At 36.4% G+C, this 15,337-nt stretch overlaps 1 protein-coding gene across 5 annotated transcripts in view; it reads right to left on the bottom strand.

The window, feature by feature from the left end:
- NCOA7 (nuclear receptor coactivator 7) overlaps positions 1-15,337 on the bottom strand; it is a 226,356-nt gene that overhangs the window by 14,803 nt on the left and 196,216 nt on the right. For all 5 annotated transcript variants that reach the window (XM_056818727.1, XM_056818725.1, XM_056818726.1 and 2 more), the window contains one exon: positions 32-179. In XM_056818727.1, coding sequence (XP_056674705.1) covers positions 32-179 — 148 coding nt within the window. The remainder of the gene's footprint in view (positions 1-31; positions 180-15,337) is intronic.

Here is a 15,337-nt window from a genome sequence, read left to right as displayed (position 1 = left end):
TAACAGTTGTCAGATGGTGGTATGCACTTACCTCCCAGCTTTTAGCTGTTGGCTCGCTGAAAAAGTTATCGACCATATTCAACTCTTCCTTCTCTACTACCACAAACCCTTGCTCTTTGGCATCTTTCCCATAAACTTCTGGTGAGCACTGAACAAAGAAGGTATATAAGTGATCTACCCTGAAAAACAGAGGAAAGTCAGATAGATTAGTGACCAGGCATTTTAAAAACTATAAATTCTGATATGCTTAATATCATCCTTCTGCTGGGCAAATCCATTTTTGCCAAGAGGAAAATGAATTAACAACTATGAAAATATCTTTGCCTGAAGGTTTCCAAATTCTGAAAATAAGGCACAGTGACAAAAATCAGCAGAGATGATATCCTACATTATATGAGGCTATATTACAAACATAAGAAAGGCACTTGACTTTAGTTGAAAATCCTGGAAATTTGACTCATGTCTTAGTTTATCTCTTGATTCTAATTTTTTAATTAAATTAATTTTCTTTCAGCTAACAAAAATCTATTTTCTTTCTTTTCTACTTTCCCTTTCTTTCCACTGAAAAGAAACTAAAACAAAATCCTTGGAGCAAATTTGCAAAATCAAGCAAAGCAAAACAAATTCCTATTTTGGTCATATCTTAAAAATCATGTATTTCATTTTATACTCTAATTGCAAACCTCTCTTGTCCTCGGGAGGTGGGTACCTGTGAGGGCCACTGAGGAAAGCAGCCATGCTTGCCTGAGATCGCTGGTAAGGTCCCAATCTCACACAAAGGCACTGTTGCTCTCACCAAAGGTCATCATTAAACCCCGAGTCCTCCCCCCTCATTCTGAAGAGCAAAGAAGTCCTTATAACTTCATGACTGAAAGTATCAAACCTGCCTTTCCCCAAGAACAGATTAGCAATCACTGTTTTTCGACTTGCTTACATCTGTAATAGCAACCCTGGTAATGTTCATGTGTGAAGTCATTTTCCTAAATATCCATTTCCATAAACATTATCCTGTGAGAAAGTAACACCCTCCAAGAATGTTGGAATGCTGAATATTTTGCCCTCTATAAAAATCTCTCTTTATCATAATAAACTCAGATCATAGCCCCCAGTCATGGTGCTGTGATTCTTCTGCTCAGTCCTTCTCAGGCATGTGGCAATAATGTTTCCTGTCCTTCTTCTTGCATTCTCTCTCTCTCTCTAGCCACCAGTTTCCCTAGTAGGTTCTCACTCTCTACAGCTACAATGGCCCTCAGATCCAGTCACTCATCACCATGACTCCCATGCATGACCCATGACCCATGACACATGGTACTTAGACAAGGACACAGCCACAGGTACCATGCTTCATACTTGATCCTCTGGAATGATGGTTGATCTGTGAGTTAATCAGGGATCTAAAGCATTTCAAAGATGTTTGTCTCTATGATGTCATTGTTGTATATATTGATCTCTTTATTCCTTGTTTTTTTTTGTTTTTGTTTTTAATTCTTACCTTTCTTCTTAGAGTCAATACAGTTCATTGGTTCCAAGGCAGAAGCAGTTAAGTGACTTGCCAGGGTCATATAGCTATCTATATTCCTTGTTTTTTAAATTATGGAGTACACTAAGGCTATGAAATATACTCAACATATAATTAGTTAATATTGGATATAGGTGACAAATTTAAGTTTATAACAGTACTTTTACATAGAAGCACTTAATAGAATGTCCACAAGAGGGTAATGCTGTTCCCTTTTAAAGACATGGGTTTTAAAGCCTGAGAGAATAGGGAGGATTTTCCACATTAGAACACCAGCTCCTAGTCAAACTATTTCCTAATGCATATTTAATGTCTTCTAAAATTCTTCAGGGGATTTCCACTTCTAATAAAATGTAGACTGTGATCATACCTAAAAATATTAAGCCCACAAGTGAGGAATCTAAGAAAGTTAGCTTTCCCTTCCCCACATATTCCAGACTCCCACCAAGTCACCGCACTAACCTGGAGTTAGTCTCTGCTTTGGTCATTGTTGATGCTGCTAAAGACTGTTACATAGTCCTTTTTTGCTTGTTACTAACAATGGTTATTTTAGAGGTGAAAGGGAAATATTAGAGGTTAAAGAAGAGAGAGGGAAGAGAAAGACATCTTTGGAAGCACTGCCTAGGTAGTGCCTATTCTTAACAGAAGCTTAAAAAAAAACAACAAGAGTCCTGTGGTCTCTCATCTCTGGAAATATCCTGCTTTGGCAAAAGCACCTTCCTATCTTTTCACAAGGGCAGCTAGGTGGCTCAATGGATAGTGTGCTGGACCTGAAGCCAGGGAGTTAGGAAGAATCATCTTCCTTAGTTCAAATCTGGCCTTGGCACTTACTAGTTATGTGACCCTGAGCAAGTGACTTAACATTGTTTACCTCAGTTTCCTCATCTGTAAAACGAGCTGGCAAAGGAAATTTATTCATTTCAGTATCTTTGTCAAGAAAATCCCAAATAGGATCACAAAGAGTAGGACTGTGTGAATGAAGAACAAATCTTTTCATCATTGCTTTATGTTACATCAGCATCAGTTTTATGCTGGTGTACATTAACTTTTCCTCAGATCAAAGACACATTTGTATCCAAGCGATCTTAGGATTGTAGGGTCATCACTGTCAAGACTTGGAAGATCTTTAAAGACCAGTAGTCCAAACCCTTCATTTTACAGATGAAGAACACTGAGGCCCAGGGAAATTGTCCTTTGCCCTTGAGTCATATCAGTGGGATTAAAGTAATGCCCATGGGAAGCACTAGGTACCCTCATCAGGCTGAGGAATAAGCAAAGCAAAAAGAACAAAGGCAAGAAAAAATAATTTTTAAAAAGTGGAAAAAGAAGTGGAAAAGGGAAAAGAAAATGATACGAGTCATACATATGGTCAAGAATGGTACCATGGTACATTGACTTCAGGTGCCCCCCAACTTGGGTCTAGTGTCACAGGAAGCTTACCTAGACCAATGGGGAAAGTCAAAAGTAGTTGTATTAACACTTGATTTAAGAAGGTAATTTCAAATTGAATGTCATAAATCCTTTCTAAAGACCAGTTAATAGCAAAGAAAGGAGTGGGACTTAGGGAGCAGGATATGAGATGACTAATTATTGAAGGGAAATGAAGAGATCGGAAAAGCATTTTCTGAAGTGGGCAAGCACAGGCAAGTATTTATAGAGTACGAGGAGTGAACTCCCAGATTTTCCAAAGGAGCACAGGTCTGTAGTGTGGCATATTTGATCTTGGCAGGAAAGCTGACTTCTAAAAGTATAGGAAATGGAAACAGCCCATTTGCACTCCTCCTCTCCCCAAAAGCATTAAAATCCAAAAGCATTAAAATTCAATTGATAGCAAAGTTACTGACTTTTAAGTCTCCGACCTCTGGGTGAACTGGTTAAAGAATATTTGTATTCTTCTCTACTATCCTCCCCTTCCAGTTCAGAAGTCTACTCTTGCATGGGTATTCTTTTGCCCTCTGAGTTTTCCTAGTGTCAACATGGAATCTAGGAATCTTAAACTTGTTACCTAGTGAGATCTGATGAACCCCAATTTTCAGGACAAGCTTGTAGATTGGAGACCCCAAAGCTTGTACTTGTTCTCTGTTCCCAGGTGAATCTACCCTGAAGGGAATCCCAGGTTAGAAGTTTCAGACTGATTGGGGGACCCTCAGGGAAATGACAATCCTGGCTGGGTGAGATAAGCGAATGCTAAGGACCCTCTTTGTTTTAGGTAGTCTCCCCTATTGTATTAGAACCTTTCCCAGAAAGATCCACACCTGAGCAGGAACCATCCTTTAGTATCTATTGTAAGCAGCCCCTTCTCTTACACCCCAGCCTCTAGCTATGATTCTTTTCCCAAGCTTGATTGTATCCCATCAGTGTAGTTTGAACTCTCCCATTTTCCTTGTAGCTATAGGGATGTCAATCATCTTTCCCTGTCCCTGGATTCCCCAAATGGTATATAGGTTCCCCAAATTCTTTTGTTCCCTGGAGTCCATCCTGAGTTGGTAGCACTCCCAGGGGTCCTTGACCAGGGCATCTAGACTCTGCAGTCTCGGGGAGCAGCTCTGTTGTCGCAACCTAGTAGTGCTAACCCCTTTTTCCTTTGATTAAAGAATGATTTTGACTATTTAATAGTTCTGCGTTTTTTTCTAGTTGACACTAGCATATGAGTTAGGTCACAGAATGTTACCCTGCCCATTATTTAATAGGATCAAATACGCTGTTTCCCAGGCTGGTCCAAAGATGATCTCAGAATCCTGGTTTTAATCAGTCTAAGTAGACCATCCTCTCCCCCCACCATTTACTTTGGACTAGATCTCAAAAGCAACCTGTTTTCTTAAAGAAAATTAGTTTGGACGTCTCATATATCTTGCCTCCCCCCCAGCTATTGATATCAACAGAAAGAAAGAATATCCTTTAGAAGGAGACCAATCTATATAGCTATCAAATATTCTGGCACTTCGTCCTATATTTCTAAGAGTTTGTAGAAATACCTGCCCTGTATTTCAGAGGGAAAACCATAAAGGAAATGTTTGTGAATGTTTATGGTTGAACTCCTAGAACCACACACTTCTACTTCTGATGCTTGCTTCTCACCTTTGATGAAAAGATTACAGCAAGAAATATAACTTACATTTTTGTAATATTTTAATGGTTTGTAAAGTTCTTTTCCTACAAAGACTGGAAAGGAGGCAGTGTGTTTATTATTTTCCAATAAAATATAACTTCCTTTAGGGCAAGAATCATCTTATTTTTGTTTTTGTATTTTAATGCTTAGCATAGTGGCACTAATCAACCAGGTATAGGGACTCTAGGTATGCTGAGCCAGGAGTAGCACTTTTTTTTTTTTGCACCCAGACAAAAGGGCTCATCTCAAGGGCATGCAAAATGACCTCTAATAAACTTTTTAAGGCTAATACAGTTGAAGGTGTGGGAGAAAGCCTAGTAAGTATAGGTGGTACTCCCATGACAAGGTGAGGTCATGGAGTAAGGCAGAAACTTACTTGGAGTATAGCCAAGGATGTACAGATAAAAGTTTAAGGAATAGCTGGGGTGGGGCGGAAGTAAATGTGCATGACATACTTTTAAGCTTAATCTGCATTATTAACATTTTCTCTATCACTTCCTAACACCTAGACAATCAACAAAACAATACACCAAACCCTGATTTGTAGCATTTGCAGTTTTGTGATATGCAAATAGAGCAGATAGGTGATGTCCTGGATAGGGTACTGGGCTAGGGTCAGGAAGATTTATCGTCATGAATTTAGATTTGGCCTCAAGACACTTACTGGCTGTGTGACCCTGAGAAAGTCACTTAATGCTGTTTGCCTGAGTTTTCTCATCTATAAAATGAACTGGAGAAGGAAATGACAAACCTCTCCAGTATCTTTGCTAAGAAAAACCCAAATAAGGTCATGAAGAACTGGACATGACCAAAATAATGCTCACAATGAAAATAGAGCAACTGGCTCTCCAGAGTCTGTATGAGTTGACTCCAGAACATCTTTGGGTATATAGCACACTTGCAAAGAAGTATCCCATCTTATAGCTTCCTACCTTAACTAGTTATTTTTCTTAGGTAAGTGGTTAATTTTGTTGCTTCTTTGATGCTGGGATTAGAACCTGTATTTCCCAAATACTATTTACTTTGGTGCTATTTTCATCCAACCATCTTTCTCCCAATACATAAAAAGTATGGTCTAATCATTTAACCTTCTTTTAAATTTTTCCCACCCCTCTTTTCCCCCTTCTCCCAGAGTTGACAAGCAATTTCACTGTGTTATACATGTGTCATTGTTCAAAACCTATTTCCATGTTATTCATTTTTGCAATAGTGATCTTTTAATGCCAAAACCTTAGTCATATCCCTATCGAATCATGCGATCAATCATGTTTTTTCTTCTGCGTTTCTACTCCCACAGTTCTTTCTCTGGAAGGGGATAGTGTTGTAAGTTCCTCTGGATTGTCCAGGATCATTGTATCATTTAACCTTAAGATTTTAATCAGACAGATAGGCATGATCAGTATCCTAGGACAAAACCCTTATGGGAAGCTCTGCATCTGTCTCAACAACTAAGCAACGACTTCCTGACTCCTCCTACCTCTTGAATTCTCTCAGCACCATTTTAATGTTTTGTTAACTTTAGCCGAGCTTTAATTAATGCAGAACTTCTTCCATCTACATAGCTGCCAGCAGCCACAAATCATTTTTTTGGTGGGTAAACACCTAGAAGGTGAATGGGAGACTACTTGAATATGGGCAAAGGGGGTTAGAGATAAGAGAAAGGTAACAAGAGGAAGAAAGAAAGAAAGAAAGACAGGAAGACAAATGGTTCAGTAGCATGGGATTCAGTCTGTGTGCTCCTCTGATGGTGGAAAGAGAGAGAGAGGGCCACACTTGAATCTAGTTTTATTTCAGAATCAAGGAATGGGGAATGGGAGGTAGTTAATGAACATGTGACATGGTAGAGAATTTAACATTGGCTAGGTTGACAACCAGAAGATCAAAGAGGTTAAGGCAATGTAAATATCAGTGCCCTGCCCAGAGGTCCAATTGACTTTTGGAAGGAAGGCTTTAGGAGTGGTCAGAATACCAGGAGATTATTTTTACTTTGTTACAAGGAGCAAGAAATCAATCATGTGAAATACAAAAATTACATCCACAAGTCTAGTACATTAGCAGATTGCTTATAAAAATCAGTTTGGGGATATATCTATAATGTTTACATGATTTTTTCATGCCTGGATCCCCACAATCTAGTTATGGAGACAAGTTATATTCTTTTTTTTTTTTTTTTGGACATAGAGGATTTGGTCCTTTGAATTTCATGGTCAGTGCCATTAAGAAATTTTTAGGTAACAGTGAAACTAACTTGGAAATTGTAGAGTTCTAGTGTTGATGATTTGGATATAAGGAAGCATTTTGTTTCTGAACTTGGTAGATGAATAGGCATTTCCTTGTCCAGTGGAAAGAACTAGATTTACTGAGTTCAAATATATCCTTAACTAGCTATGAGTTTGGGCATGGCTTTATATCTTTCTGAGCTTATTTCTTCAATAAAATATCAGGATATGATCTGTACTCCATATTCGTTAACATTATAGTGATGCCAGTTCTTAAAAGCATCTTAAGAACTTGCTATTATCATTTGCCACAAGAATTTTCTCAGACTTGTGCTGCATAAGAACTCATGGCTAAAATATGAACAAATTGACTGCCCACTCTAAATATCTCAGAATTAGAATGGTCACCATTTTAATGGTCACCAAGTATAATGGAGAAGTGGGAGGAGATCAGTTATATATTCCAAGAACTACAAGACAGGTCACAATAATGAGGATATGATCTTTATGTGGATTACAACAAGGAGGTCCTGATCTTTACATAATAGCAGTCACTAGATGAAGGATAGGAAAGTTAGTTTTTATCCAACAGTTACTGAGTTTATTTTCTATTTGCCCACTTTGATATCATCAGTAAGAGACTTTTACCCAACTGACCACAAAATAGATTTGGATGCTCAGGTAAATTCCTAGAGATCACAATTAAAGTCAGAAAGGACATTCGTGGTCAACTATTCCTACTCTCATATCTTCAGAGGAGAAAATTGAGGCCCAGAGAAGGTATGTGAGTTGCTTAAGGTCATAGACAGGAAGCAACAAAGCTGGAATTTGAAGCTATGTCCTCTGGCTTCAAACATTACCATGACATCACAGTGCCAAGGTGATGAAAGACAGTTTAAAGCAGTAACTGAGTTTATGAGCTAACATAGTAAAGAAAACTGGTGAAATGATTCTTCTATATAGCCTCTTCGGCAAACTATGATATCTTGGACAACTTAAAAATTCTTGGAGAATAAGGATATCTGGTTTCACATTTGCATCCCTAGAATCTAGCACAATGCATGACATATAGCAGTTTGATATTTATAGAATTTTAAAAGTAATGTTCCACCTATATATATTTCTGGCATATGTAACCTGATATGGCCAGGAGATGTCGCTTTTGAACAATTTTACAAGGGTTCCTATGAGTTTTCTTACAAATGTCAGAGCAGCCAGTGGTCTCATTATAAAATCCTACATGCAACCAATACTAAAAACGACCTCATTGGGTCATACATCTTTGAAGGTCAAAGGACTGACCACATATTTGTTCTGTGCAGAAAGAAAGTCAAGTCATAAGTAGGTTTAAGGTGATATTTATGCAAAAGAACAGAATTATTTTTAAAATGGAATCAATTTAGCCATAAATTTGCATTCTCCTTTTCCTCAGGTATATTCATAATTTGGTGTGCAGATTCCAAAGAAGGAAAGAGCTGACTTCCAATATTAAGAAAATTAAGAGTACCAACCTAGAGGATGAATATTGTTTTCTGCTATTCTATTAGTTTTGAAATTAAAATAATGGAAAACAACTACATAAAAATTTAGGTGGCTTTTCAATGTTGTAAGGAATCAAGTGGAAATCCCCCCCCCCCCTCTGAAATCAAAGTAATACTTGTACATAACATTAGACAGATTGTTAGTGGGAAAGTAATTATTCAAATAACACTTAACTTGAAAACTCACATTGTTGTCCAGAATATTTTCTTTTCAGTCTAGAATCTCTACTTCAAGCTGAAAGGATCTTCATAGGGAAATATATTTAGAGCTAGAAGAGTCTTTAGAAACCACCTACTCCAACTCCTTGATTTTACATGAGGAAACTGAGGCCTGCAAAGTTTTAGTAATTTGCTCAAAGTCACACAGGTAGTAAGTAGATGCAATTTGAACCCAGGTCTTTAATTCCAAATTCTGAATGCTTTACATTGTACTAGGTCATTGAGTTTAAATCTGTGCACAATAGAAGAATCTCTTGTAGAATATCTTTGACATAATTAATGTTTGACTTAGTATTTACAAATAGGTAGTTTTTTTTGAAAGATAACTTAGGATCTAAAGATGGTGTCAGTAATCATTTCTAGACATCTTATTCCCTTACAAGGACCTTCCTATTTTCCTTAAGGAAGTAACTACTGGTTGGTTAAAAAAAAGAGTCAGCTTACTTATTACTCAGGTCATTATAACCAACTAATCCAGTCTGGATTGAATATTCACATGTAAGTTGGCAAATTTCACACTGCTGCTTTTGCTTAAAAAACTCCTTGAAAGTCTTAAAAAGCTAAGTAGCCAGATAAGAGAACATCAAAGTAATTTTTCTGAGATTAAGACACTATGGATGATTGAACCAAAGGGGGGAAAAACACCTGATCTCTAAATAAGAATTATTGTTTCTTTCAAACATAGGAAAAAACATTTAGCATGGTGGCTTGAAAGCCTCTAAAAATTATCAGAGATAGAAACAAATTCTCAGAGACTTCTTGATTAGTGTTAAATGTGTGCTATTAGCATTATTCCCATTTTCCTGGACAAGGATAATATCTAAAATGTAAGTGTTGCAGTGGATAGAGTACTTGGCCTGGAGTCAGGAAGATATAAGTTCAAATAAAGCTGTATGAACCAGGGCAAATCACTTAAGTTATGTTTGTCTCAGTTTTCTAAACTGTAAAATAGGGATAATAGTACTTACTTGCCAGGGTTGTTGTCATGGCCAAATTAGATAAAAATTGTAAAGTACTTAACATAGTGCCTGACACATAATAAACATTACCTAAATATTAGTTACTATCATTAAAATATGATATGTATGTAAAACAATATTCATATTGTATAATATTTGATACCATGTTACAATAATTTGCTTGTTTTTAAGCCTATGAAATAATAAAAATAATAATAAAAAGGCTCTTGTGGCTTATCTGGTTCCCTTCTCTTTGGCCTTAGGGACTTTATTTTAGATCAAAATTATTAGTTTAGTAACAATCAGTCTAAGCCTCCAGTTAGGACAATTTCCAAGGCATATAAGAGATGCTTAAACTTGCATTTATATCTTTTGATGAACCCTAGTTCCCTTATTAGATTGTAAGCTTATTGAGGGTAGGGTTTTATCTTTTGCCTTTTTTTGTATCACCAGAGCTCAGCATAGTGTCTGGCACATATCAATTAGAGGAACAGATTAAGTATGCCATAGAGAAACAAACTAAGTAACCTGGTCCTTGATAAACACAAAAGTCTCGGTTAATGGGGTAAGAATGTACAATCTGACAAAAATTTCTGGAAAAACCATAAAGCATTCTGACAAGAACTAGGAAAAAAACAAAAACAGCATACTGAATACCATGAAAAACTCCAAATGGCTACATTACTTACACATTAAGAGTGATGTCATAAATGAAGGAATCAAGGATGAAATTACCTTTGATGTCAATGGATAGGGGAAGAATTAGATACCAAATAAGGGAAAGAGGGAATAATCCCTGAAGATAAAATGAACATTTTTTAATTATATAAAATATAATGATTTGTATATTCAGAATCAATGCAGTTAGAATGAGTTTGTGTTCGTGCTTGCTACAGATATAAAATATTCTCTGTACTTTCATCTGAGTTCACTATATTATTTTTACTTAACTGTTTTCAATTGTTCTAAGACATCTCCTATAAAGTTAGAGTAATCTATAAATGTCTAATGTAAAAATGAAAAGCATCAAAAAAACTTTGATAAGAGTTTTAAGAAAGAAAATTAGAAGGAAACTCTGATCAGGGCAAAGATTGGCTATGATTTCAGAGGAACAATAGAGAAACATACATCCCATTTCCCAAGGGAGAGGTATTAGACTCAGGACATTTTTGGACAAATATAGAAAAATGTTTTGCTTGACTATGTATATTTATTAGAAGAGTCTCTCTCCCCTCTCCCTTCATCCCCCACATTTTTGACAATTGTGAAGGGGACATAGGACAGAGAAAAAATACATTTCTATTTATCTTTAAAATTAAATAAAAACTATAGAGATGGAATTACATATGTATCGATTTGTCTTGATGTCTCTAATTTAGCCAAAGATAGAGGGATGGAATGAATGAAGAACTAGCCTGGAAAGCAGGAAGACCTAGGTTCAAGCTTGACATACATTGGCTATGTGTCCCATGGCAAGTTACTCAAGACTATAAGTTGCAGAGAAGGTTCTGACCTATAATGGAACGGGGTTTCCTCATCTAGGTGTTCTCCATAATAGTGAAATTACAGGTCTTGTCCCTATTCCTATGCTTAAAGAAAAAAGTCTGGGGATAGAGACACCAGGCAATTTCTAGAAGGTACTGCTGTGACCTCATTCTAAAGTATAATGCCACTTTCAGGAGTCCTTTGAGGGTTTTTGAGGCTTTGATTTTTAGGAGGAATAGGGCCAACGTCTATTTCATACTAAATCCCTGGAAGGAGTTATGAAGGTAACAACAATAGTGTATCTGGGAATGTAAAAAATGGCACTTAAATATCATGCTAGTTGAATGGTCCTAACCCTACTCCCAAGCTTTTGATCACCTTCAAAGGTGATGACTTGAAAGATTTTGAAAATCACCAAAGGCACCAATGCTTAATAGCTAGGTTTAATGAAAGGCAAAGAAGTGGAACGGATAGGCAAGTAAAGGGTTTCCTTCTCACTTCTTATTTCTATCTTCCTCATACTATTTCATGATTGTGGCAGGACATCCATAAGCCTGGAAGAAGCTCTAGACCACAATTTAATTGAGTTAAGAACTATCTAGTTCATGGAAAATAGAGCCTTGGCAAAACTTAAAGAAAGAAGGACAAACTTTGACAAAAGCATAATAGAGGAATGAAATTTCACATATTTTTCAGGAGGACTAACCCAAAGAAAAGGCTAAGAAAAATGTCAGAATTCTTTTAAAGGTAGTAAAAAAATTTTGTGAGGGCAGAGATTGTTTAGTCTTTCTAATTCCAGAGCCTGAGTCAGTAGCAAGTACTTATTAAATACTATTTAAACTGGAAAGACCAACATGAAAACAAAGCAAAGTGAATAGAACCAGGAGAACATTGTACACAGTAACAAGAACAACAACAAGTAACATTAATATTATCTAGTGGACATTCGTGAATGATGTAGCTATTCTTAGCAATACAGTGATCCAAGAAAATCCTCAAGGATTCATGATGAAAAACACTATCCTCTTCCACAGAAAGAACTGATGGCAGCTGAATGCAGACAGAGACATACTACATTTCACTTTATTTCTTCACTTTTCTTTTCTTTGAATTCTCTTTCACAAAATTACTATGGGAAAATGTTTCACACTATTACACATATAAGATCTATATCAGATCACTTGCCATAGCAGGGAACAGGTAGCAATTTGGCTCAAAACTTTTAAAAAGGCCCAAAGATTTAAAAAATTGCTTTTTTCATGTAATTGTGGAAAAAATAAAATATTTTTAAGATAATGTTTAAATTGAAATGTGACATCATATCCTAGAGGAAATATAAATGTGGATGGGGTGACTACTTTGTTCAACTCTTTCAGAATGTAGCTACAGTCACAAAGAGAGGCAGGCAACAAATGCTTACTGAGTGTCAGACACAAAGGTCACATATTTCTAGACAACCTCAAATCTGGAATAGGAAAGCAAACAAAAGTTGTGGGAAGATCAAGTGGGAGTCAAAAGAGAATATGGGAATTTGCTTTGATGGAAAGATAAACTGACTAGCTTGCAGTAATTTAACAATCCAAAGCACCCAGCACATCAAACAGTATATACTAAGAATAAAAGCTCTTTTTCATTCCCTCTTGTTCCACACTTTAAAGTCTAAGTAAAGGAACAGCCATAGATTTGTCAGATTCTTCCAATACTTATTTAAACATTTCCCCTAAGGCAGGTACTACTCTGTATCTCCTCCTCCCAGAAGGGAGTCCCCTGAGCCTGTCAAGTGCCAGTACTGTTTGCTTAGCAGACAAATAGTAAAAATATTAACAAATAACTGTAGCACAATAGAATATAATGGACTTCTCTACTAGCAGCAATGCAATGATCCAGGACAATTCTGAGGGACTTATGAGAAAGAACACTATCCACATTCAGAGAAAGAACTGTGGGAGCAGAAACTCAGAAGAAAAACAAATGCTTGATCACATGGGTCGATGGGGATATGATTGGGGATGTAGACTCTAAATTATTACCTTAGTGCAGATATCTTGATCAATGACACATGTAAAACCCAGTGGAATTGCATGTTGGCTATGGGAGTGGGGTGGGAGAGGGGAGGGGAAAGAACATGAATCCTGTAACTATGGAAAAATATTCTAAATTAACTAATCAAATAAAATTTTCCAAATGCTAAAAAAAATTAAAAAAATATTAACAAATAATAGATTCCTTTGGTATTAAGCCATAAACCACAGATCTGGAGCTGGAAAGGATAACAGAGATTATCTGATATCTCAGTGCCCAAAATACCAAGAAGAAAACTTATTGACAGATTCTGAAATTCTTGTTGGGGAAAACTCTTTTTGAGGTGACCCTCTTCATTTTACAGATGAGGAAATTGAAGCCCAATATAGGCTTAGTGACTTACTCAAGGTCATATAGGTAAGGTAGCACATGCCTGAGCTGGGATTTGAACTCTAGGAACCTGACTCCAGGTTTAGCACTTTTTCCACTGTCTCACACTAAATAAAGGTGAAAGATTGCTTCTGAGAGTCACATAGAATCCCGAGTCAGTCTTTAGTTAATTAAAAATTAATTTGAGGAAAAAAACTACATTAATCTGGTTTTTGCTGGTCAAAGATCAGCAAGTTACTGACAATGAAATGCCATATAATGGAATTCCTCCAATAACCCATTTTTAACAGACCAAAATAACCACCTGAATAACCAGGGGGTGGTGGGGGTGGGGTGGGAATCATGTTGCCTATGAAAGATTTCTTGTCTCGTAAAACAATGTCATTGAAATAGTTACAGGCATATGGATCATGTCATATTGCTGGAATTATTCTGCAACTATTATTGTAGTGACTTTAGCAAGCACTGAATCATGTAGGCAGGCCCTAACATGTGAAATAGATTTTACTTTACAAGTTAAAATTGGTTATTTAGAACCCTGCATGAATTTTCCATAGTAAAAAGGTTCAAAATGATGGTAAATCCATAAAGTTTTCTAGGACAAACTGTAGATGACAGACTACTAAAATGAATCTTATCATGTATCTAATTTATAGAGAATTCTTTCTTAACCATAGACTTTTGGTCTGGCCTAAAATTTCAACACATTACCATAGGAAAAGCCATTTTCTTTCCTTTCTAATAGTTCCTACTACAAAAAAGACAAAATTGCTATGAATGAATATGCTTTAGGCAGATGTATTCTATTTTGTCTATGGGTTGGACTCTGTGGGCTCTGAAGTGCTTTAAGTCCTTGTGATTCTATTGTTCTGTTAGTGAATTAAGATTGAAGAAGAGGAGAGGGGGAATATATGGGTCTTATGATTTGAAAAATTATTTACATGGCTAATCTATAATCAATGTTTTTAACATGGTGGTGCAAAATAGAAAAATGTCTTCATTTATTTAATCTGCTTTAAGAATACTTTCATTCTTAAAGAGATGTTCAATACACATCTCTCATTTAATATAATACTCATTTAATTCTATCATACAAAATTCTTAGTATCCTCTGTAGGAAAAAAAAAATTCACAATATTATTTTCTTCCAAGGCACAAGCTAGCATATATCTATGGATGTGTTCTTTAATTTTAAAAAATCCTTATGGAAATGATATTCACAAATATAATATGAGGAATAGTTAGAATGGGATTAATCCAAGGATTAAAGCAAGGGTGGGGCAAGAGATGTTCTGGATGAATAGTCATGAAAAGTAAGCAGACCTAGAGAAAAACCTCTGTCTAATGAACAACCTTTAGGGGATCCATTGCAGAACATGGACAAGAACTGAAAAGAAGGGATAGATGGATTGTGATAAGCACCTCTGGATAAAACAACTATATTCATTGATATTTATGCTAAATTACTTCTTAAATATTTTCTAGAAATTATTCTTTTCAGGATTATAATGGTGCTCTTACCCAGAGGCAAGATAGGTGTCACATATCTCCCTCATCATATATATATATATATATCCTGGGCAGAATATTCCATCTAGTGTCAATAGCAAGAGTGAAACTGAAGCAAACAGCTACGAAGTGACTTGCCTAATGTCTGAGAGAGGTATGGCAGAGCTGAGACCAGTACCTACGTCTTTCCAAGATTATAAAAGGTTCTGAATAACTTGGATAATAGATATAGACCACAAAGGTCCCTTAGAAGACAATTTGGGGGGGCAGCTGGGTGGCTCAGTGGGTTGAGAGCCAGGTTCAGAGATGGGAGGTCTTGGGTTTAAATCTGGCCTCAAAAACTTCCTGGCTGTATGACCTTGAGC

The sequence above is a fragment of the Monodelphis domestica genome, chromosome 2 (assembly GCF_027887165.1).
Source record: "Monodelphis domestica isolate mMonDom1 chromosome 2, mMonDom1.pri, whole genome shotgun sequence".
In the NCBI taxonomy this organism is placed as follows: domain Eukaryota; kingdom Metazoa; phylum Chordata; class Mammalia; order Didelphimorphia; family Didelphidae; genus Monodelphis; species Monodelphis domestica.
Note: the sequence above shows the minus strand (reverse complement) of the source record. Positions and strands in the feature narration are given on the sequence as shown.